This window comes from Copadichromis virginalis, linkage group LG5 (genome assembly GCF_057382275.1).
Source record: "Copadichromis virginalis isolate Kocher_CV1m ecotype Utaka linkage group LG5, C_Virginalis_male_GT1.1, whole genome shotgun sequence".
Classification (NCBI taxonomy): Eukaryota; Metazoa; Chordata; class Actinopteri; order Cichliformes; family Cichlidae; genus Copadichromis; species Copadichromis virginalis.
This window is the reverse complement of record NC_140622.1, coordinates 15,733,724-15,757,458: the sequence shown is the minus strand read 5'-3', so window position 1 is coordinate 15,757,458 and position 23,735 is coordinate 15,733,724. Positions and strand designations below refer to the sequence as shown.

At 39.4% G+C, this 23,735-nt stretch overlaps 2 protein-coding genes across 4 annotated transcripts; both read right to left on the bottom strand.

Moving 5' to 3' along the window:
• Nucleotides 1-1,747: 1,747 nt before the first annotated feature.
• On the bottom strand, nt 1,748-10,842 carry LOC146709196 (rac GTPase-activating protein 1-like). 3 transcript variants are annotated; one of them, XR_014920424.1, is made up of 19 exons: nt 10,671-10,842; nt 10,227-10,335; nt 9,021-9,223; nt 8,668-8,822; nt 8,356-8,425; nt 8,154-8,207; nt 7,919-7,996; nt 7,678-7,795; nt 7,380-7,528; nt 7,101-7,265; nt 6,900-6,995; nt 6,513-6,711; nt 6,217-6,322; nt 5,924-6,056; nt 5,632-5,740; nt 5,305-5,413; nt 4,271-4,348; nt 1,897-2,028; nt 1,748-1,804 (listed from the first exon to the last, which is right to left on the bottom strand). XR_014920424.1 is itself a non-coding variant. In XM_085456198.1 (17 exons), exons 2-17 carry the CDS (start codon nt 10,309-10,311, stop codon nt 4,273-4,275), a joined length of 1,905 nt encoding a protein of 634 aa, XP_085312324.1. In that variant the 5' UTR covers nt 10,312-10,335; nt 10,671-10,842; the 3' UTR covers nt 2,867-4,272. The 3 variants fall into 3 exon arrangements, 2 of the variants coding, with proteins under 2 accessions (XP_085312324.1, XP_085312325.1); XM_085456198.1 differs by lacking the exons at nt 1,748-1,804; nt 1,897-2,028 and having other exon boundaries at nt 2,867-4,348; XM_085456199.1 differs by lacking the exons at nt 1,748-1,804; nt 1,897-2,028 and having other exon boundaries at nt 2,867-4,348; nt 10,227-10,320.
• A 6,142-nt stretch (nt 10,843-16,984) lies between these two features.
• LOC146709195 (major intrinsically disordered Notch2-binding receptor 1-like) lies at nt 16,985-22,136 on the bottom strand. Its single transcript, XM_085456197.1, has 3 exons — nt 20,133-22,136; nt 19,503-19,721; nt 16,985-19,220 (listed from the first exon to the last, which is right to left on the bottom strand). The coding sequence occupies exons 1-3, from the start codon at nt 22,134-22,136 to the stop codon at nt 19,026-19,028; spliced, it is 2,418 nt and encodes an 805-aa protein (XP_085312323.1). The 3' UTR covers nt 16,985-19,025.
• Between the last annotated feature and the right edge of the window lie 1,599 nt (nt 22,137-23,735).

Genomic DNA, 23,735 nt, shown 5'->3' with positions numbered 1-23,735 from the left:
TCTAATTCTTGTGCGTCCACGCAGGGGAGGGGAGGAGAAGAGATGGAGAGGTAGCAAGGGAATGAGGAAGAAGAGGTGGTGTGTGTGCGTGTGGCATGGAGATTTGTGAGAATGTAAGGTGGAAAAGATGGGCACAGAGCGAGTCAGAGAGACAGAGACAGAGAGAAAGTGTGTGTTTGGACCAGCTGCACAGCAAATCTGTTTATTCTGCACAATTTGGCATCAAACACAACAGACTGCTGAGTGCTTGCTACTGCTTGTGGTGCCCCATTAAAATGGAATTTATTGCTGCCTTAAGAGCAAGCCCGAATTACACATTTTTCCCTCTCTGCTTCGTTCTTCTTTCTCTCTCATTTGCACTTTTTTTCTCCGGCTGTGGTGATGGCAGTGCCTCCAATTCTTGCACCACCTGTCAGACAAGTCAGAACGGCTCATTACAGACCCAAACAGGCAGGTATTGTAGGCATGCCCACCCATAAGTCAGCCATCACCACCATCTCCACTGTCACCTGAGTGAGTAGCACTGAGACATCACTGGAAAGAACCTGGAGTTTTCATGAATGCCATGATAATATTGCGGCATGCAAATGCTATATAATACTTGTGTTTCATTTTCCAGCACGTCTCCCGCTTATTTCGTTGAAAAATGTCATCAAAACGCGCAGGCCGGCTTATAATAATCAAATATTTGGTTGAACATCAGTCTGCGAACGTTTCCATTAACACTTGTAACCAGAACTTCTGCGGCAAAGCGAGCACGAACTCTGTGCCCACATCACGCAACATAAATCTCCTCAACCAATGATAAATTCATATTTAATGACCATTGCCATCGTCTGGGAAGGAGGTGCATTCTTTCATTATTGCCTCTTTCCCCTGCTGCTTGGTTGAGATAATTGATTTCTCTGTGGTAACAAGGTATCGACCACAAATGGTAGCCAGCTAAGACAGCGGTTCGATTCAAAGGAGGGGTGGAGAGGGAGTGGAGTTTAAAAAAAAAAGAGAGAACAAGGGATGGAGCTGAAGACGAGAGCGCAAGAGTTCTGAAAGTCAAAAAGCCACACAATTATTTGCAGTTAAGCAAACACGGGTGGGTGTAAATTGGACAATGATTCTTGTCCTGTTTTCAGGCTTTTTAAAGGCAGAACATAGTTTGGTATTTCAGCTGTTCGCAGTGCTGTGCATTTAATCCGCCAAATGGAAAGCATATTGATCACACAATCTGTCACATAATTCATTGAAAAGAGTGTCAAAAACAAATCTGGAGGACCACTTTTCAAGCACATGCTTAGCCTGCTAAAGAAGCAGTTTATTGGCCCCGTTTACGAATATGCACGACCGTACCTTTGCTCGGCAAAAAACCTGAATTAACAGCTGGTTCAGCCCAGCTCCTTTTCTTGATATGATTTTAAAAGTATACCTCAATGATGCCTTGCCTAATTCACAAACAGGTTTTCCACTCTGAAGATCAAGTTCTCAAAACACAGAATTAACGTGTACAGAGCATTTCTCTGGTGCTTTACTTGACTTTTTTTCCTTCAGAGATGTATTGATTAGATGCGTTATTAGATGTTCGGATTTGACAGTCATCCATTTCTTTGACATCAACCTGACCTTAAGCAGACAATGGTGTAGACGGCGTGTACATGCCACACGGCCGAAAGGTTGACACGTACACTTTATTTTCACTCAATAATGGCAATAAGTAAACCTTGTGAATTGGGTAATTTATTGATTACATTCAGTTTCCAGAGACGGTGGTGGTAGTATTGTTGTTCCCTTTGCCATCACTGCCTGCAATTCACTGTATAAATAGAGGAATTAAACAGTGTTGTTGTTATGTGTTTACCAGCTTACACTGTAATTTATTTAAGAGCTCTTAATTGGACTACTTACTCATTTGGCCCTCGCTGGTCCCATAGCAGAACGGAGCTCTATCACTGCACACTGGGGCATGCTGGAATATGGAGCTACAGAGACACACTGCACACAGCCAGCTGTTTGATGTCTGCAACTGTAGAGTGTATGCTGCACCGTACAGCATAAATAAACACACAATCCCCCGATGAGAGGACAGATCGACACACAGGAGACCTTATTTCAGGCTAATGAACTATTAATGCTGATTTGAAATTCAAACATTTTTGGAGGGTCTTTTTTTTTTGCAGTCATTCGAGGCTCGCTGTGTGTGAGACAGAGAATGAAAGGAAGAGAGAACAAACCAATTTGGATGAACTATGCGCACACTATTTTCACACGCACGCACACACACACTCGACACAGCTGGGCTTAGATCTCTGAGAGGCTGATGCGTTGCTGAAGCTCTGTATTAAATGAGGCCATAGAAAATCTATGTCAATGGGTTCAGCCTGGCTTAGCACTCTCCTCAGCAACTGTTAATGGAATAACTATAAGATGTATAAATGATCACTGCTTTAATTCATAATAATGTTGGACCTCATCGCCTGCCCATTCAGCCCAACAGATTATGGAAATAGCTGTAATGACTATTGGAACAATGAGCCAAATTGCATTATCATTCAGTGCCACGTCAGCTTTGGAATAGCTGGTACGGTGCTTTTGCCCTTTCACTGAAGATCTTCAATAGCAATGGCCAGCATTCAATTTACACCAGGAAAAATTAAGCATTAAACATGAAAGGTTTTAGGCTGTGCATTAATAACCTGATTTAATAGGGTAATACTAATCCATGTTCAAGTATAAGAGGGTTTTGTTTAGACTGAATTACCAGTAACAAAATCATATCCTACACGTCTGGTCTTACATGCTCTACAGTCTTCTTTCAGCCGGGTTCCTCAACCCACATGTCTAACCTCTTGCACAAATACCACCTACCAACACAAAAGAAACACTCTTTGCGTTTTATTTTTAGTTCAGGCATTGACTTCCACGTTATATGAGCAAAGACAAAGGGATAAATGTTAAGATTCACAGGCTCTCTGATGAATGACAATCGTTTACACGTTATTTCATTAGAGAAAAAGAACCACATGAAGGAATACATGTACAAGGATGTATCAAATATGCATAAAATAATGCAGTATTACAGGATTCTTACAACCACAAACAGCAGGATGTAGTTTTCATAAGTCAAAATGTTTCAGTTTTTATCCAAATGAATATCCCCAAATGCCTTTATTTGAACCGGTACCATCACACAGAGATTTGCTACAGGTGATGATGAGAGCAGAAGACTGACTTTTCTTATCGTTAGTCTAATGGTGCAAGAAAACTACAAATACTTCACTGTGCATACATGCAAATGAGTTTTCACAGTAATACATTAAAACAGCTGAAGCTTTATTTTGTTATGACCGCATAAATGTGAGTCACAGATCTCTTGACTTAACCATCCCACATTAGTAGAGTAACTTCTAAATATCTGCTGATATATTAAATGAAAGGAGTGCCAGGATTTCTGACTGATTACGTACATAGTATACAGTATGGTGTCTTTATAGGTTACGATTGCATATGGAAAGTGGTGCAACAGCAGCCTCTAGTGGTAAATGTTACCATGTAGAAAATACACTTTGGTTTTTACAGTGTGCAAAAAGCATTCTAATTTCCCAGTGGGTATCAGTGTTTACACAGAATATATTTTTTAAGTATTTGAAAGTTTTTCTCAAAAAAATGCCATGATTGGTAAAGATCAGAGCGTGTCAACATGAATATATAAAACAAAACATAAAATCATTAAAACAAATGTTTAAATGATATGGCAACCAATGCTCTCAACAAGCCAATATTAGTGATTCTCACCTCTTTGTTCATTCTAGCTCTTTGTGCTTTTCATGTGTGCTGATGCATACCAATGACTTTCTTATGGTCTATGATGCATCCATGTAACTGTGGTTACAACCACATGTTCAGGGAGGGGGGGGCAGCATTGAAAACAGCATTAAACATCACATGAAGTAGGAAATCTCAATCCCTAAATTAGTGTGAGTATGGTTGCTCGGTCATTAAAAACTCTTATAATCAGAGACGGGGCCGATAATAAAACATTAGTGATTAAAGATACAAAAAAACAAACCACAAATCCTACATTCTCTCATCTTTTAAAAAGAACAAAAATCTTGTTAGAAAGCTTTCTTAAAAAATATCTTCAGTAATTAAATTGGTAAAGTTATTGTGCTAAATTTGCATAGTCATATTCCAACATGATTATATAAATATACATATATATTCATTTACTGCAGTAAGTAACCTAGAAGCATAATGTAGTGAGGGGTTTTTCTTTCGTTACCATTACTTCAGCTGGGGGGAAGCAAAGAAGCTTCCTTGGCGATTACAGGCAGATGTCGCTTTGCTCTTGCTCCCAAATCTAAGGATGAAGAGGTCGGGGTTGAAGGGAGCACACAGAATTACAAGGTTAGTAAAAGTCATTTCAGACAAACAACTGAATCACTATTAAGATTATTGTTTTCAGGGAAAACCAGGAATCAATTCTTTATATGTGGACAACTGAGTTAACTTAATTTGATTATTGACTGCTCTCTATGCAGGCAGTCATGTTACCTACACGTGGCTTTTAGCGCCCTGAAAAACTTTCACAATCCAACATTTTCCAATTCTCTCTACCTAAAATATTGAGAGACAAATTTCTGCATATCCAATCTGAAGCCTTTAGTTAATATCATAAATGCATAGGAATATCCACAAGATGTTTTATTTCCCGCTGATTAAATGACAAGAACAGCAATGGATCTGCTCTAGTCCAGAGTCTCAGTAAGTACTGCTAGTGGCACAGCATGTTGTCGTACTTTTTACAATGTGACAAATTGAAATGTGTCATGTCTCTTGGAACCTATGAGGGAAGAAACAGCTTCACTTTTTTTAGACAAGTATGTGGATTTTGAATGCTGAAGTTCCAAAATCCTGAAGTCTCTACATGATGTTGCTCACAGGATGAGATGTGAGGTCAAATATGTCCAATATTCTGTCGTTTTGCCAGTTGATGCATCATATACAGTACCAAATAAATTATAGCCAGAATCTTTTTACTTATGTATTTTCTTGATTGCTTATCCACCTCAGGGTCTTTGTAATAGTATACAGAAAAATAAACTGGAAATGTAAAATTTGTCTGTCTTTAGCTCAGAATTAAAGTGTGTGTTTTGGAACTTCCTGAAGCTTGTTATGTTAAGGGCAGAGATGTGAAAAAACTAAACCATCAGATGTAAATTTGACTGATTTAAACTGATAACATTTCAGTCTGGATAAGATGTATGTTCGATCTTGTTTACTGTGAAAAGAATTGGAAAAAGAGAGTGAACTCACAAGGTGGTACTGGAGAGGGTGTGCTTCATGCGCTGAGACAGTGAACTGGAGGAAGGTGTTTTGGCCATCATCTGGTGCTCTGGAGTAGTTACTGGCCCCAGTATGCTCACTACAGATAAACCCATAAATCAACAGAACCTCAATTTAACAAGACAATATTATCAAATCTGTTGAGTATAAATGCTGAAAAAAAGGATTAAGGTTGGTTGATTTGATTCGATTTTTATCGTATGCCCATTTGCTCCACCAGTTCTAAAATCTAATCAAACCCACTTTTATCGGGGTATTCGTTTTAGAGGAGCCTTAATGTACCTTTCATTGATTTACCTTTGTGGTTTGGAGTGTCAGTGTTGTGAGCATTGTCAATGCTTGCATTATCTGGATAAGCAAACTGGCTCCAATAGCTGTCTGGAATACTGAGCAAGCGCTCTATAACCTAAGAAGACAGGAAATAAATCCATTATTTATAGTCGAACACACTGAAGGACAAACACTGATCACTGAGGTACAACCATATACACCCACACACACACACACTATGTGCTACTTTATAAGACATGCATTAGAGTTCTAAACATAATGCCTATTCTGAGAAGCCAGTCCTTATTCTTCACTTTACCCTTGGTTGCCTGTTGGTGTCGTGCAGGATGGTCATAGGGTCTGGGTTAGGAACAGCATGACCTACAAGGGTGGGGCCAAACACCCTGGCCAGGTTATTTACATCCATCTTGGTGTCCACACTTCGAGACACCCTGATAATAGAAAGAAATTCAGTCTTCTTGAGCTGACCTTATAATGCAGATTCAAGATATTTCATAATTACAAACTGTAAATCTTGTGTGTTAAGCAGAGTAAATTAAAAAATAAGATAAAAGGATTCTTAACACGACTAAAGAAAGGAATGAAAATTACTTCTGCAGATGGATCATCACACATGCCAGTGTGTCTCGGTTTGGTTGAGGCAGCTCACTCATCGTCTGATACAACATAGCAAGACTGTTGTCATCATCCTGGATTTCTACAACATCCAAAAAAATAAATTAATAAATAATAAGTACATAAGATATTTTATATTCATGGATACTCTTCCCTCTTATCCCAGGCAGGAAATTCAACCACTCAGTGCAAATTCAGCTCTCTTAAAATAAAAGCGTCAAACATTCAAACACATACGAATTCCTGCAGGTCCTGCAGTCTCACGAACTCACCCGCTGCTTCCATGAAGGCTTTGTTGAGGTGGAAGGTGAGCAGTGGCTCTGGAAGGTTTCTGAGGAAGTCTTTGAGGACGCCTGCAATGACATTGATGTCTTCGACTTTGTTAAGAGGAGGTAGAGTCTTTCCTCTAATGAGCTTTTCCTTCAGCTCTTTCACCACACGCTCATGGCCAGAGACTCTGTACAGGCCAACCTGGGGTAAGAAGGAAAAAAGAAACTAGAGCTCAGCTCTCACTGTCCAGCCTTACTGTGACTCTGCTTTACTTTGAAGTAAAATACCTAATTAGATGGAAACAATCTACTGTAATCACTTAACGGAAAGGATTGAACTGTTAACATGCAAACAACAAGTAAACAGGGCTTCAATAATGCCTTTCCCACCTCATGTAGGCCTCTTTTTTCAATCTCCTTAATGCAGTAGATAACCAAAGCAGGGATCATTGGAGCAGTGAGTGGAGCAAAGTCAGCCAGAGTAGACTACACAAGAATTATATCAATTAATTACTATGTAGGTGTGAAAAAAAAAACAAATCATGCAAAATATATGGAATAGAAGCGATGAGACCAATAAGAACAATGTACCTCTGTGTTCTTGACAGGAGTATTAAGAGCAGTAGGATTACAGGGCATGGGACACAGGTCACGACACTCAGGATGGGCCACAGCCCTGCAATCCTGGCAGCGAAGATACAGCTTGCCAAACTTTGTTCTTCTTCCACATGACACACAAAACTCTGACCGGATCACCTTAGTGATAGAGGGAACACAACTCAATTAAACAGGCCAGTAGGGATTAAGAAGATAGAAATATAATCTCAGTTATTTACAGTGAATTCATTTTAGTCAAGAATTTAGCCGTACTGTTTTGGAGATGAAGTGATGTTTCTTTCCTCCTTCATTAGTTTTGGGAGTCTGGAGTTGGGCTGGAAATTCTGAGACAGGTGTTCTGGGAGCCTCGCTGACAGTTTCAGAGTTGTCAGTAGTTGGTGTATCAATCCAAGATGGAGCAACTGCACATGTAAATCAAACCCCAAAACACTGAGGAAACTCACCAGTCCAAATCACTTATTTCAAGCGTACATTGGTTGTTTGGTATGATCATGTTGCTTTCAAGTGTGTTCGTAAGAGGCTATAAATAAAAGATGAAGAAAATTCTTACCGCTCTTCTTTCTGCTGCGCGTCCAGTAGGGCACGGTCTCAATGGTGGAGACGGCCTCAACAGCGCCACCATTTACAGGTACAGTGATGGTTGTTTTGGCCACAATGGATTCATTCATCTTAAGTGTAAGGAAGGAGATATTTCATACTAATTCATAGATACAATCACCTAAACTTAGGCTTTCAGATCCAGACTTTTTTTAATGTTATTTAGCACATCCAGCTGCAGAGGTCAGTATTACCCTATCTGATGGGCATCCAGTAGAGCGAGGCTTCTTCACTGCCTGCAAGTGACCTTCTGAAGGTTTTCTGGAGGAACGCTGTGGATTGAAATTGAATTTTCAGAACCAAAGTAAATATCAAGAGACATCTGATGTCCCTTCTGACACTGAAACATGTCAAGATGACAGAAAATAAAAAAAAATCAATGCAAGAAAAGATTCATGTGTGCAAAATGTGATTTAAGGCATGACTCACTCGTTTCTGTCGTCTGCGCAATCTAACATTCTTCATCACAGATGAATCCCAGTCCTGCAGAAAACCACAGCATTTTACATTCACTTGGCCAATTTACTATCAATGTTTCTCAAAAACAAACAAAGAAAAAAAAAAAACAACTATGCTGTCACACCATTTGATCAGCAGTTCTCATAAGATAAACCTTTAAGGATCATTTTACCAAAGAGTCATCCGTATGGTCGTAGCTGATGTCTGACACCAAAGAAGCTGATTCATCAATAGTAGTCAGTCTGTAAGACAGATCAAGTTAGTTGTCTGTGTATATGCCAAGTTTAAGGTTTTAATCACGCATATGAAATTCTCTCCCTTAAAATGTTCATGCATATGTGCTAACTTGCTACACGCAATAAAAGTTTAGCTTGTCTTTGCTCAGAGTATAGCCATTTCTTCTCAGCTTGTTTTTGTCCCTCTCCCATGCAAAGAAAAAAAGGAGAAGAAGAAGAAGAAAGAAACAGAAGTGTCTCCTTCTGACCTTCGGCTGGAGTTGAGGTTGCTATTTGCAGCTTGTGCTGCCTGGGAGTGGGCACTGAGGAAGGCCAGGGCTGAACGTTGTTCCTCACTGAGGAGGACGCTGCCACCGTTGTTCTCTGAAACCAGCAGCTCTCGGATCAGCTGTAGCTGCCGCTCCTTTTATACGCAAGGTTGAAAGAAACATAACTGTCAGTCAGCAACAAATTAATATTGTAATCTTCACAGTGAAATGGGCATCGTCATTATCTGAATATGAATCTTCATCTATTCTTTCTCCATCTAATTTCACATCAGCAATCCTGCTGGTTACATAAAGAAAGAGTAGAAAGAAAAAAAAAACAGAGTAGCACTGACTAGCTTCTCATATATGGCCTCAGCTTTCTGCCGCCGGCGGATCTCCACGTCCACCTGGTTTCGAGCGTGTTTTAGTTTGACCTCCAAGGCTCCCCTCTCCGTCTCCGCTTTAGCCAGCATCTCCTTACTGGAAACTAACTCCTCACCTGCCTGCAGCCATTTCTTGCGGCAATCCTCAAAGTTCACTGCCATCTGGAGGAACTCTGGAAAACAAGACAAGGGTATTGCTGTATTGCTGCTGTGCACACTATACAGTTCATTATTTTTATTACAAAATTTATGTATAAGTTCAACAAGGAAGATCTGTATCTCCTCATCTGTCCATTTTTACAGTGTTTGGCTGTTAGTCTATTTATTACATCACTTCTACTTTCCCACGCTGCAAAGCTCAATGCTAACACCATTGCTGGAGTCCAATCATCTTTCTTCAAACCAATTACCCTCAACTCTTCTTTAAATAGTACTGCTTATCTTTCATTCTCTCTTCCAGACTCCTTTGTGCAACCCACCTCCTCCCCATCCTTGCTTCATCCAAGCCTCCATCTTATCTTCAACGCCACAATCAGCATCTACACTCAAGGGGATCATGTCTTAATTCCCATCACTGCTGGGATTTTGTTCTGTTGTGATGGATCATTGGATTGTAATCGTCAAATAGCATAACTGAATTCTCTGTTACAATAAATCATGTTCAATTGCTTCTAATGATGGCTCCTAATTGAGATTTAGATCTGTTATTTATAATCTATACTATTTAGAAAGAGGACAAAAACATAAGATTGTTTGTAGTAAGTGAATAAATAAAAAATAAATGGAGATGATTGTGACTTTCTATTTATTTTACTAGACTCCAAATAGTTATTTCAATTTCTATTTGTATCATCAGGTGCGTTATCAATATTCACTAGCTTTCTATAACCCTGACTGAGTGAACCTTTAAATTACTAATGCAGAGGCTCTATAATCAGTGCTGCTTCTGTGTCCATACAATTCATCACACCCTCTAACAAGTACTCGGATGGGAGGAGCAGGTTGGTGTTAATAAGTTGGCTGAAATACATCCACCTTAGTACAGCTACCAAGTATAACACAATTCCAGAGCAGACGCGCTTAATGCTGTTACTTAATGCTTACAAACACTGCAGTTTCACTGAAAGGCTTCTACAAAGGTGACTAATACCAAAGCTACGTAAGAAATTAACTTACGTGGTTCAATGCTCTCATTCAGGCCGTCGACCTGGGCTCTGAGACTCTCAAACTGGTTGTACAGGTTCAATGCTGACAGCTCCATGGTGTCTTTCTGTAGATGTGTTAGCTGAAGATTAGTGAGACAATGTTCCTTTCACTTTAATTACACTTCACACTCTCAGTAATGAATCAAGTCAAAATGGGCAGTCACGTTAGGCAAAAGGTTTATCGTATGACAAATAAATACTAAGTTTGTTTCCTTGTTGTTTAAGCACTAATATTGGCATTATCGTCAGTTTATTCAAACACTCGCAAGCGGCTAAGCTAACTCCATGCTAGGTTTATCATTACGATGAAGTCACTGGCATGCTAGCGCTAACTTTAGCAGGCTTGAGGTCAGCTGACTGTGCAGCCTATCGTTAAAGTAACCGAAAGAACACTGAAACAACAAAAACAACGTACCTATGCAATAAAGATGTTGTAACAGTGTGACGGGCAATGTAATGTAACACAATCCGATGCTAAGAGGGACGCTTATCCCCACAGTAACAACAAAGCCACACCTGCCCGATTAAGTTTACACATTCTTCTCCAAAGTTCAAAATCAGCGCCGCTTTTCTTACTCGTCTATTGAAACCGGAAGTTTGTGCGCCCTGGCACCCCCATGGAACCGGAGTTGTAACTGCACCATAAATGTGCGGCTCTTTATGTCCGATACACATATGCAGGTGTTACAATCTGTAATATCCATTATATATATCGTTAAAATACATCAAATGCAGTACATAGACACATGTTTCATATAAATATACTCTATAAATTTCTTATTTTCTTTAGCCCACATAATTAAACATTTCAGTTACATAAAACATGCAAATTTTGATTTTATGTACTGTATAGCCTATATAATAAGTATGTAGTCCAATAGGTATAAAATCCAGAAAGCTACACAACATAGGGGGGGTTCATTTACAAACACAAGTCTAACTTAGTTTCACACCCTTATTTTCTTAGAAAAACAAAAACAAAAACAAAAACAATCAATGCTTACATGCTTAAATTTACACAAAATGCCAGAAATCTGCAGTCATGAACACATTTTTCACCAACATCTCAAAAACTATTAAAGATTAAAGGTGAGTGGATGGAATGACCGCTATATTAAACAGTTTAAAGGTAATGTTTGAAAAGCACATGCCAACTCAGAGTGTAATGAAAGAAACAAAACCTTAAATAAACACTGCATTCTTGATGGATTTTTAGAATAGAATAGAATAGAATAGAATTCAACTTTATTGTCATTGCACATGCACAGGTACAGGGCAACGAAATGCAGTTTGCATCCATCCAGAAGTGCTTTAGTGATATAGATATATTACAATATATATTAGCAATAATATAGATATGTGAGTATATTACAGAAATGGGTCTATTATGGTATGTTATAATGTACACGGTATGAAGTATGTTGTGAATATTCTATAACTATAAGTATGTACAGGCTGTAGTGAGTACAAGCTATGTACAGGATATGAACAGGATATAAATATGAAAAACTATACAGAATATGAAATAAATAACTTTACAGAATCTGGGATATACAGCTATACTGACTTAGTGCAAGCAATCGTTGCCAGTACGATTGTTTATTATGTTATTATTACTCTATGTGTTAATGTGTTGCATCATCTGTTATAGGTTTCCCGTTCATTTTTAGTTGTGTTAAATACATAAATAAAAAATACAGTGAAACAATAAAACTGGGGTTTCTGACAGTATTCATCTTTGCTGAAGCTCCACATAACTGCACTGGACCACATCCACACATACAGATGTCACATTGCATATGGACAAAAATCAAGCCATGAAGTCACAGCTAAACCTCAATTTCCTCTGTATCTCATTGTAAATGTGTATAGTGAAAATACTGCAAAAATGCATGCTGTTCTATCTGTAAACCTTAATAATGTGGTCTGGGTGTTCTATGAATGTTCCAAGAACCAATAAACACAAAATAGTTTGAACTGGCCCTCATCTTCCAAGATGGAGTGGCACATTCCCTCTATGTCTGATTTCCTTCCAACCTTGACCCATTCCCTCTATGTCTGGTTAAACCCTTAAAATTGTGCATTCATATCAGTGTAGCAATGTGAAGAAAATACAGGCAGAACTAAGAAGATCCAGTTTTTCTATGAAAAATTCACTATGTGTATGGAAACATTGTTATCCTTTGCAAAAAAAAAAAAACAAGCTCACAAACAAAAATGCAGAAAACCTGTTCAAATTTAGTTCTTACCACTGTGTGTTTTTAGTCAACAACAATCCATATACTGCCATGCCTCTGCTTCTCTTTGCAAATAAACAAGTTTACCTCAAGCTGAAGTGGAGAAAGTGATGATGGTGTACGAAAGACGCCTGCATGAAACAGGAGGAGATGTGATGAAAGAAATTGAATCAATCAGGACGGTTCCTCAGGTTTGTGATGATCATTTGACATAAACTGACTGGACTGACCAACTCAGCTACAAGAAAACAAAAAGGTCACCTATGTTAATCATGACATAATCAGAGAAATTAAGGGTTTAAATCTCAAGACATGTACAGATCATAGTAAAGAACAACTTTGCATGTTCTTGGTGACTGTGAACAAAGTTTTGTGATAAATGAATGCAATCTATAATATTTGTGAATCATGAACACATTGCCATTAAGCTTGCATAGAGTTTCAGTGATGTTTAATAATGAATTCGTGTTCAGCACTTAGGTTTTCATATTTGTATTTCGGTTAAATATCAGTCTATTGAAAATAAAACAGCTAAAGTCAGGTGAGAAACCTCAAGCCTGCTTATTGTATGCACACAATTTAAATTTATCACCCATAACATACATCTGGACACCTGTATAGACGGCAATACTAAAGTAAATCTCACATAATTATGATATATTTATTTAGATCAGCATCTCGCAGTAGCCATAACTTATTTTCCACACTATGCTTAAAAGATCAAATTTGGCCACATCTCCCTCAACATTAGTTAAAAATAATTTGTTCATTAGATGTACAGTTTTCACAGCACTTGTAGAAAAAGCTCCTGGTAGCGCTCACACGTGAAAACCAAATTCGATTGTTGGCTCCTGCCCCCTCAACACGTAAACCTTAGCACCTTGACTCCCAGTGTCACCCAAGCGAGGTGAAGGGATAAACATGTCGGCTTTATTTATTCAGAATAAGTTTCCCATAGTTATCATATTTAAAAAAAAAATCTCATTTAGTTTCACAGTTTCGATAAGTATTTTAATAATTGTAATATTGCAATATGTAATGTATTTTAATCATCGATTCATCACAAAATATTTAAAGAAAATAAATCATCTTCGTGCGGAAAAAATAAATAAAATAAACAAAAAAACCCGTGTACAATAAAATTGGTGTACTGTGAAATATTGTCCGAGCGTTTAACTGCGCCTTTGATAAAGACGTTTCGCCCTTTTTCCCTACAGAATAAAATTTACCTGAAATGTATAACAAACGCCTGTTTATAATGATTTATGCCCAACTTTTAACTTTAAACTATTTTACAAACGCAAATTTCAAATTTAAAAAATAGCTATCCGTTACGCTTTTACAATAGCCTATGAAGGTTAGAATTTAAACTAAATAAGCTGCTGCATTTGTCATTTTTTATTGAAAATATCTCTCCGTAAATGTTGTAAAGTCAAATAAAACTGGCAAATTAAAGTAAATCTCTACACCGCACCAGCCTTTTTTACACAGTATAGCCTCATAAAATCGATACAGCTGTGACATTAACCAAAAACACCAAGATGTACCAGAATCCTCTTGCTATACCATGACCTGGTTACAGGGTCCAAGGAGTTTCCTTATATTGCATTCAGGGGATTCATTGACCCCAGACCCACTGCAGCTGACGACACCTTTTACGTGCTGCAGAGTCCGAGGGAGAACACCATTCCACCGCCTCACCAGACTCACCAGCTGGTATGATGGTGCTCCCTGCTGGGTCAAGCCTCCATTCTCAGGGCAGTGGAATCAGGACACTGGTTCCCTTCAGATAATGCCACTGCTGATAGAAGCAGCAGGATGAATTCATAACTGCGCAGTGCAGTACTATAATCTCTCCTCAGATTTGTCTGACGTCGGTTGATTGGACTGCTTTTAACAGTGGAACTCCATAAGGACCCAAAATGTGCTGCAAAAACAACTCAAAATTATGTTCTTAATTGTTTTTTATCGCAGAGCTCCTCCTTTCCTTTGGAAGACTTTCATTAGCAGCAAGGAATGGTGATCTAGCTGCTGCATGAATTTGGATGTCAGTGGGACAGTGGTGGTGCAGGCAAACTCTGCTTACACCTGCAAACATTTAATAATTACAAAGTAAAATGTAAAAAAAAGTATTCTGTGGACCCCAACAATATGATATAGGATAAGGTTAGGCGATTGGACGAATATATCGACCACCGACGATAGTCTGAGGCTTTCACCGATCATTTGTACAAGAGCGATTTATTTATTTGCCCATGAGTATGTTTGGTAATAATGTTGGTGGAAGCTAAGAGAAGCAGTCAACAGAAAAAAATAATAGGGTTGTTTTAACAGCACCCTCTTCCAGCTGCGAACAAATTCATTCATTCATTTACTCAAACTCATAACAAAATAAATGGACTTGTGCCTGCCCAGCTTTCAAGCTTGGAGATGCGTTTCAAAAAAACATGTCCTGTAATAACACATAAAGCAAACCTGTGGCTAAACTAAGAATCATTTCGAAAACGAATATTACTAGTTCAAAACTGCCTTAGACCTTTGCTGTTCTTCATGCTATGGAAGAATGTCTGTCCATGACCAATTTAAACTTAAGTGCCACAAAAACACAGCCCTATATCAGTAGTCCTGTGCATATTCTCTATAGTAACAAATGACATTTGCACATTAACATCACACACAGAGAGTAAATGCTTTTTATTATGTGTGATAAACAGGACACTAACATGATTGGCCAAAAGTTGGAGAAAAGCCACAGTTGTCCTTCCCAAAAGGTTGATTCTGTCCATCTGGACGTAGTGGGAGAAACGTTTCGTCACTCAACCAAGTGACTTCTTTAGTCTCAGCTGACTGCAGGTTTCCCCAAACTTATAAACAGTACATTCGCACAATGACTGAAACCAGCCCACTAGATGATTGAGCATACACACAGTTGTCTGTATTTGGCTGAGATTCAGCACTTCAGCACACGTCTTCTTCTGCAGCTTTCTGAGCATCTCCTTCTGTGGACACGCCACTTCACCCATCACCACAGCAACCACCTCTTGTCCTCCACCAAGCCTCTAAAAACATACTGTTACCAACTTTACATATTATGTTAGAAAAACATACTTACACAGATAACGGTTCAGATGTTTCCTCACAGAGGAGTGGAGTCTTGCCTAGGATTTTCATCACTTTTAAAAATATCATTGCTCGGCACAATCAAAGGCATTGGTTACTACTGACAACAAGAAATAACCATTTTTTAGTAGTGGGGAGGGAGGGTAACAGTATGCAATATACTCAGTTTTAGGTATTCAGTGTTAACTGTAGCTAGGCTCAAAGTGTTAATGCTAGCTTATTTTAAAAAACAACATTGGCATATGCAAAAACCTAGGGTGGCACTACGGGTGGCAAGAGATTATTTTAGGGTGGCACATAACACCCTTGTTGATCCGCCCCTGAGTATAAGGCGGCTGTGGCACTACAAAGTGCTGTTTCTTTGTTATTTATTGTAGACTGTACTATTTTTTATTCTTTATCATGCTGTTGCAACACAACAGTTTCACTTGTGGTATCAATAAAGTATCTATTTATCTATCTATCTATTTATTTAAACAAACAAATAATCATCATGGGCATTTTTAATATTCCTGAAATGTATAGAACAAAAGTATTAAATGTTTTTATTTTTTTTAAGATTTTCACATGAGGCCACTTAGTTTGACATGCCTACCTTACTGACTGTGAGTAAATATTAGTCAGTGATATCAGTAACTTTTATATATAGACTATGCAGTTTTCACTATAAGTTTTATTCAGAGTAAGCCACCACAATATATATACTTCCTGCTCTTTCTGTGTATATTATTGAATGCAATACAGCAATGGGAAATTATGTGTGAAATTATAAAGTTGTGAAACAGTGAGTAATTGTGCCTTGTGTCTCGTTGCCATCATCGTGCCAACTGGGATGCAACCAACAGCATCATTAATCAGCAGCGGATGGCATATCTGGGTGTAGCAGGAGCTCTTTGTGCAAGATTTAATGACAACAACACACACACACGCTTTCAACTGCAGAACTTACATGTAAGTGTCCATATTAGAACAGTTTACAATTCAAAAAAAGGTTTTAGCTGGTTTATTTTTTTAAATGAGCATTACTTCAGAACTGTTTGAGTACTTCAAGTCCACTATAGCTGATTTGAGATAATCAGATTTGTCAGTCGATGCGTCCTTTATGTCTTTATCAATTATTCATCTTTATTTGTACATTTCCTCTAGTCATGGATCATTTGACTGCCAGAATATCTCTTTTCCCCTCTAATCAGCAGCTCTTTCTTAAAATGGATGGACTTGTTCTGTCTGCAAGTGTAACCACACACTTGAGGAAAAATGAGACATAATTAAATTTGCAGTGCAGTTCTTTTCTGCAGGATTTCCCCCATTCTCTGTGTTGCTATAAGTGCATGATTATGATATATTACATTTAGGTTTGCATTTAGAGTTTATTAAATCAGACAAACTGCTGTAAAAGGCACACACCCCTTTTAATGAGTTTATGCAGACAGGCAAGTCAACAAACATCCTTGCATCATTGAAGCATTGCACACCAGAAAACTGTATGGTGACATGTTTTTCTTACATTCGCGATCAAGTTTTCTTTTTTAGGCATTGTTTACTCGAATAACAAGTTTACAGATTTCCTCTGTCTGTCTAAAAGTTGCGTGGATACTACAAAAACAAGATCGACATTACAAACAAAAGTGTTATGTGCATTTCAAGACTAAAAAAGTATGAGGATGGTCTAATGCACAGAAGTTTGAAAGGAAGCACCCTGCAGATTGTGCTGAGTTAAGTCTTCTCACTGGCACCATTGGAAAGGTAATGGATCCACAAACAGCCTCATGGGGAGCACTTGGCAGGTATATAGTGCATCTACTTAGGCCCATACACTGAAGCACGACCCACTCTCTCTATACATCCTGTGTAAAGTGAAGTTTTTATGGCATGACAACTGTCCAATCCACATCAGAGGAAGATGTGTACCTAAAAGATGCAATGCAATCCAATTAGTCCTGAAAAATACTGAAGTTGAGCAGCTTACAATGTTACATTTTTGTTGAGGTGGTGTATTTAATTCAATTATCTGGTCATTGAAAGGCTGTGGTTTCCGATGAGGATGTATTAGATTACAGTCTACTGTAAGTGTGCTTTATATTTTAACCACAATAAAGGGAACTCTGCACATTACATCACAGCCTTACTTTGGAGTTCAAGCAACAGCACTCTGACAGCAAAAGCTGAAAGATAGAAGCTTTACACAGGTAGTTTTGTTGCAGAGATATATTGTTGTATCCCACTATAGATGAACAGATTTGACATCAGCCGCAATGTATTCTTTAGTCAGGGACAAAAAGTTAGCATACTTAGTTCACAGGACGTTTTCAAAGGACAGCAGAGGAATCTGCTAAGTGAGTCTGCAAAAATGTGGAAAAGCTATTGGCAAGTGAGTACTGTGAAAAGATAATGTGCATAGGTGGACTCCAAAACATCCCATCAATTAAATTACAAGTGGAATCATCCACTCAGAGAGTGGTTACTGGAAAGGGCTCCCTCCTTTTTTCACTGCTCCAGAGCCAAAGCATCACGAACGACAACAAAAACAACAACAACTTTCATTTCGTGAAACCTGACGCTTGGTAAACACTCTGCTCCACAAGTCAGACACATTCAAAAATGGATTAGACAGTTTGAAAATGGGCGAAAACTCTATAAAAATATTATTTTTTTAATAACTTAACATTTTATGAGCAGTATATCTTTTAAAGTACAAGAAGAAATGTTGAAACTAAACTTAATTATAAAAAGAAATCCAACTCTATTTATAAATTACAGATGTTAAACTCTGATTTACTAATGAAACAATTATCTTACATAGAGGTGAAATAAGCCCTAGTTTGTTCTCAGGCGAACAGCAAGAACAAGTCAGGCAGTGTTCAGTGCTCAAGCATATTCACAATGCATTTTTTAACAGTGCTGTTTCTCAGAAAAGTGCAGACGAAAGGAGGGGGGAAAAAAAAGAGTCCCTTTTGCATTGGCTCAGTATTACTAGTTTCAACATATGCTATCAGTTACTGTAGAACTGTTTAAAACCTTTAAAGTTAGTTACTTCCTTTGCAGTCGCTTCAGTTTAGTAGGAACATAAGTCATGAAATAAATCATAGCAAATGGGAGAAAAAAATGGCACGGGAGATGATTTACAGTGTGTATGTAACTGTACGAGGGAATGGCTATATGTAATTTCCAGTAACAGTTAAAATCCTCCTGTATTTCTGAAGTAATAAATAATGATGGTGCATGCAGAGAAATAAAAGGAGGTATTGATCATTCGCAGATCATCAAACCCGCTCAAGAGTCACAGTCTCTCCTCCACTAATCTCAATAAGAATCCCATATATGGTCCTAGGCACAGCTCATAGCTGCTGAAAATAAATATATTAACAAATTAAATGAAATCAGGCAAGAAAGTGAGTTTTCTGGAAGAGGCTTCACTGGCCCATGGTGCAAATGGGAATGACGATGATGAGAATGATAGTCACTGCAGTGGCTATAAGTGCAATCAGCTTGCAGATCTTGGCCCGGCGGAGATCAGCTTCTTTACGCCTGAGTAGAGCATCGTAGCCTGGATTGTAGATGTCGTCCATCCAGAACTCCATGTTGTTCGGGTTCAGAGACTCGGGAGCCTGAGGGACATAATTCCATTTAGTTTCTATACCAAGTAGATATATATTTATTATTTCACACTTGTTCCATGTTTTTATTGGCTGACCATTCATTTCCTTTTGCACTAAGACATTAAATGTGCAACACATAAATATAAATAAAGTTTGACTGATCGATATGGATGTCAGCTGACTCTGCATTAGGCACTGATATTAGGCAATCAAAAAAAATAAATCATACAACATATTTGCTTGTGTCATTTCCACACTGCTTGTGTCGCTTTAAAAGTCAGAAATTCTTGCCTGTAAGTCCAATGGTGAGATTCGTGCTTCTCTGTCATCTACAGTCCATATTGGTCTTCCCCTTCCCTCGGCCAATCTGGGGTCCAGGACCTTTCCAGAGCTTAGCCCCCCTGTGAGACTGCTGTCTTTGTGGTGGAACAGGGATGAGTTAAACACTTGTTCCACCAGGCTGGCAGGCTTTTGGGAGAGTAGGTTAGTGGTGCTGCCCGACTGATCTGCCTAGAATAAATATGCACCAAACACAGATTTTATGTATGCTGTTTAGATGACAACACATCTTTAAAGTATTTAAAATTCTGTAAGTCGACAATGTTAGTTATGCTAAATACCACAATGTATATACATTTCAATATACTTCTTTTCAGTCTTGACCAAATCTTAGTCATCCTAAAAGTTTAAACCAATAGCTCACTTGTCAAACAACCACATAATCACAGATGTCTAGTCGGCAAAATACAGAGTTAAAAACATGCCTTTTTGAGGCTGAACATCATGTTTATACTCATGGCTGAGACTGTTGTGTACATTTAAGGGCGATTAATTATATGCTTATGAACTAATCTCTAATCTAACATTTATTTTTTGTATCATAGAAAATATAGGATCAAATACTATGTGGAATTACTCTACCTGCCCGGTTTTTCTTTGTGAAGCTTTGCCATCTTTACTTTTCGAGAATGACACAGTCCAGTCTCTTGCAGAGTTAGACACATTCAGTTGTTTGGAGTCAGAGACACTTTTCACTTCAGGCTGGGTTTTAGAGGCACGACTAGATGATGCATCCTTCTTCCCTTCTTTCACGCCCTTTGAATCTGCCTGACCTTTGCTGCTTTCTGTTTGATCTCCTGGAGTATTCCAACGGCTCCAGTCCAGACTACTGGAACTGGTAGCGGGAAACAGATGTCCAGATGCAGACAAAGGTTGAGGTTCTGATGATTCGGAAGGAGTTAAAGGGTGGCTCATGAAAGAGGAGACACCACTAAGAGGTTCAAGCCATCTCCCACCTGTAACTTGTCCGCCACCTCCGGGTGGCTGCTGGATCTTTTCATCTAATCGCTGTAAAGCAGAAAGTACCTGGGAAATCTCAGACTTCACATCATTCAGCGATTCTAGTTGTCTTTCTATCTGGCTCATACGAAGCAGTAACTTACAGACACTGGCTTTCAGCCCATCGTCACTGCTTTCTAGAGAGTGAAAGAGCCTCTGGAGTTGACCTAGCCGGCCACGTCTAGCCTCAGGGGTGTCCTGGTTAGCGGTGCTATCACTGGGGTGCAGGACTCCTGTGGAACCACACATACTAATGTCATCTAAGAAACGAAAGATTGCACTGATGTCATCTTCCCCAAACTCAGGGTCATCTAATGAGGTCATAAAAGAGAGGCGATCAGCATGAACAAGGCTACGGAGTCGCCGAGGGTCCGGTGGGTCTGTCTGTGTTGCCTGAGCTTTGAATCCATCAGCTCCACCTGGCAATCCACTATCTCCACTCTCTCCTCCTGAAGACCCCCCAAAGCCCCTACTGATAGCAGGGGTTGAACGTCTTGGAAGTTGCCCCCCTTGTGATTCTATGCCCATCCCAATGCTGTCTAGGCCTAGCCGATCCTCTAGACTGTGACTTTTACTGCTCCATGCATGCTTTTTTGTCCTAGGAGGTTGAAGGTGCCGTGGGGATGGCTCCGGGATAGAGCCGGGTCCGAAATACGTTGAGTCCTGTAGGTCATCCAAGCTTTCATGTTTAACTCGCTGCTCTGGAGTCTGGTAAACTGCTGTTGGTGATGGGTAAGGATTAGCGATCATATCAAAGCTGAGATTGTCGAATCCTTTCTGCCCTTTGTTGGGACTGGGAGACTCACTGCTAACAGTGACCTGGGGTATTAAAGGTGGCTGGTTGTGGAAGTCTTTCCTGAAGATGGTTCTCTTCTGGTCAACCGATGTTCCCTGTTCAGCTTCAAACACCTCCACGGTGGCAGAATCTCCACTAGACTCACTGTCTGTTTCCAAAGGTAGGTAGATATTCTTCATTGCGTTGTCAGAGATTTGACTGCTAGGATACAGAAGGGTGGTGTGAGGCAAGTCGAAAGACACAGCCCTCGCTCTTATTGGGGGGGAGGACACAAGTGAGATAGGATCCGGGGGAAGACTTGCTCGTTTCCGCGCTGAGTAATTTGATTTTGGAAAAAGCAAGTGCTGGTCAATTGGCTGGCCACTGGAGTCAGAGTGGGTGCGTACTCGTTCTTGACCAGGGATATTCAGCTGGTGGATCCCAGGCAGACTGGGGCCTGGGGACTGGTCAACAGGCAGGACAGTGGGAGCTCTCATTGGTTGGCTCCCTTCAGAGACCCCACCCGTCATCTGAATAAGATTGAAGATAGTTACTATGTCAGCAGCGACACCTATGGGTGATAGCCCCTGGCCTCTGGTAGAAACTCTGTCCCTGAACAGAGTGGCTGGGAAACAGGGATCCCTGCTAGCTGCAGCAAAGAGCAAACTCCTGAGCTCAATAAGGTGCTCGAGGTCAAAGCGGCTGCTGACCATACGACAAAGATCCTGGAACGTAAGCCACTGGCGCATATTGGCCAGTTCCTCCAGGATCCCCAGAAGAACTCCAGGGTATTCCTGCTGCAGGTTAGCCATGGTTGCTCACCTGACAAGCAGAAGAAAGCAGTTAGGATAGGCAAAGTTTGCTACAATTTAAATATAGCAATTCTCAAATGCAAGACAATGCCACAAAACTACTAAGTATTAAAGCCACTTAAACATGATTGCAAAGGGAATTGAAGTCCTATATTTGACCAGTCAAAAAGTGAGTGAAGATAAAATAGTTTCCCCAGGAAAGCATGTTTGTTGAATTACTTAAATCAGAATAATGCACATGCTGTGTATAAATAACAAAAAACAATAGAGATGTAAGTGAAGTTATTGTAGCCTAGGCATTACTACTACTACACATTTCTTTTGTATTATTATTATAAAAATATAGTTTACCGGTTCTAAATGATGTCTTACTCATTTTACAGTCACATTTATTATGCTGAGGTTCTTATATTAGCTTACAAGTTTCTGTTAGTTACAGAAGTGATTCAGACACCTTCCTGTACAGAGGATACTTTTTTCAGTTTTGGAAAGCGACCTTATTCTGGGGTCCTAAAATAAACGATCATCTGATCTGATGACGGCGTCACACTGCGCACACTTACCTCACTGGACATTTTTAATCCACTTTTTCTATTAACAGCTTCAGGGCATTTACTGAACAAATGAAGACCATATGGATGAACATACTGACGTGCATTTGGAAACTCCAATTGTTGCATTTGTAAATGATCTAAATATACAAACAGTATGGACCGCTGTCTTTCTTTTGTTTTTAAAGAAAAAAAAAAGACCATGACCTCTTTTGGATTAGTGTGTCAGATGGGATAAAACCAATTACAGAAAAATGCTGCAAATATGCAATTTAGGTTGTAAACACGTCGGTAACAGTGAAGCATATCCCAAGGCAAACCTAAGTGTATTTCCACTTACCCGAATCTACCAGTGCAGAATTACAGCCACGCCTGTATCCATCAACCAAACATCCAGATTTACACTGACAGAGAAACCGTATTCCAAATAGGTCTGGTGTAGCATCGTTTTAGTCATTCTTCTCACGGGCTTCTCTGCGTTTGAATCAGTGTCGAGCCCACAGCCCAGGCAGGAGAGGAGAAAATTAGAAATCAGGTCATCTTCCCACAAGTCCCTGCAGTCCCCTAAGGGACCTCAAAATACATCCAAACGGTTTCCCCTCACCACAGATCAGCGACGACACTTGTAAAGTCAACAGTACACCGACATTTCTAACTGACACAGTGCAGGAGAAACACTCTTGGCAGGGCACTGTGATGTGCAAGAGTGGGTCAGGACCTGGAGCATATTTTCTCAGGCTGCCATGGCAATAATTGGCTATGTGTGCAAGATGAGCATGAAAATAAAGGGCAGATTAAAAATTGATGTTTGCTAATTGACACTCCTTAAACTTCAAACCGACAGTGAACCATAAGGTGCAGGCTAAATTGCCTGCTGGATTGCTGTGCACACACAAAAGTGTCTGCCAGACTCCAGCCCTCCCAGAGTTTTCACCATTACTCTGCATTATCATCCATAAAGGGTTGTACTTAAAACCCCATTAGACCAAGAGAGATGCGAGGCTTTCATCGCTGAGTAGTAGCACTCTGCTACAATGAGGATGGACAT

Coding starts and splice junctions, on each gene's coding strand:
- LOC146709196 (XM_085456198.1), bottom strand. CDS start 10,311: ATGGAGCTGTCAGCATTGAACCTGTACAACCAGTTTGAGAGTCTCAGA. Junction 7,529..7,677: donor GCGCAGCAGAAAGAAGAGCG/GTAAGAATTTTC, acceptor TTACATGTGCAG/TTGCTCCATCTTGGATTGAT. Junction 5,414..5,631: donor TGACACTCCAAACCACAAAG/GTAAATCAATGA, acceptor GTTTATCTGTAG/TGAGCATACTGGGGCCAGTA.
- LOC146709195 (XM_085456197.1), bottom strand. CDS start 22,136: ATGGCTAACCTGCAGCAGGAATACCCTGGAGTTCTTCTGGGGATCCTG. Junction 19,722..20,132: donor CACAAAGAAAAACCGGGCAG/GTAGAGTAATTC, acceptor TATTTATTCTAG/GCAGATCAGTCGGGCAGCAC. Junction 19,221..19,502: donor TCTCACCATTGGACTTACAG/GCAAGAATTTCT, acceptor TATGTCCCTCAG/GCTCCCGAGTCTCTGAACCC.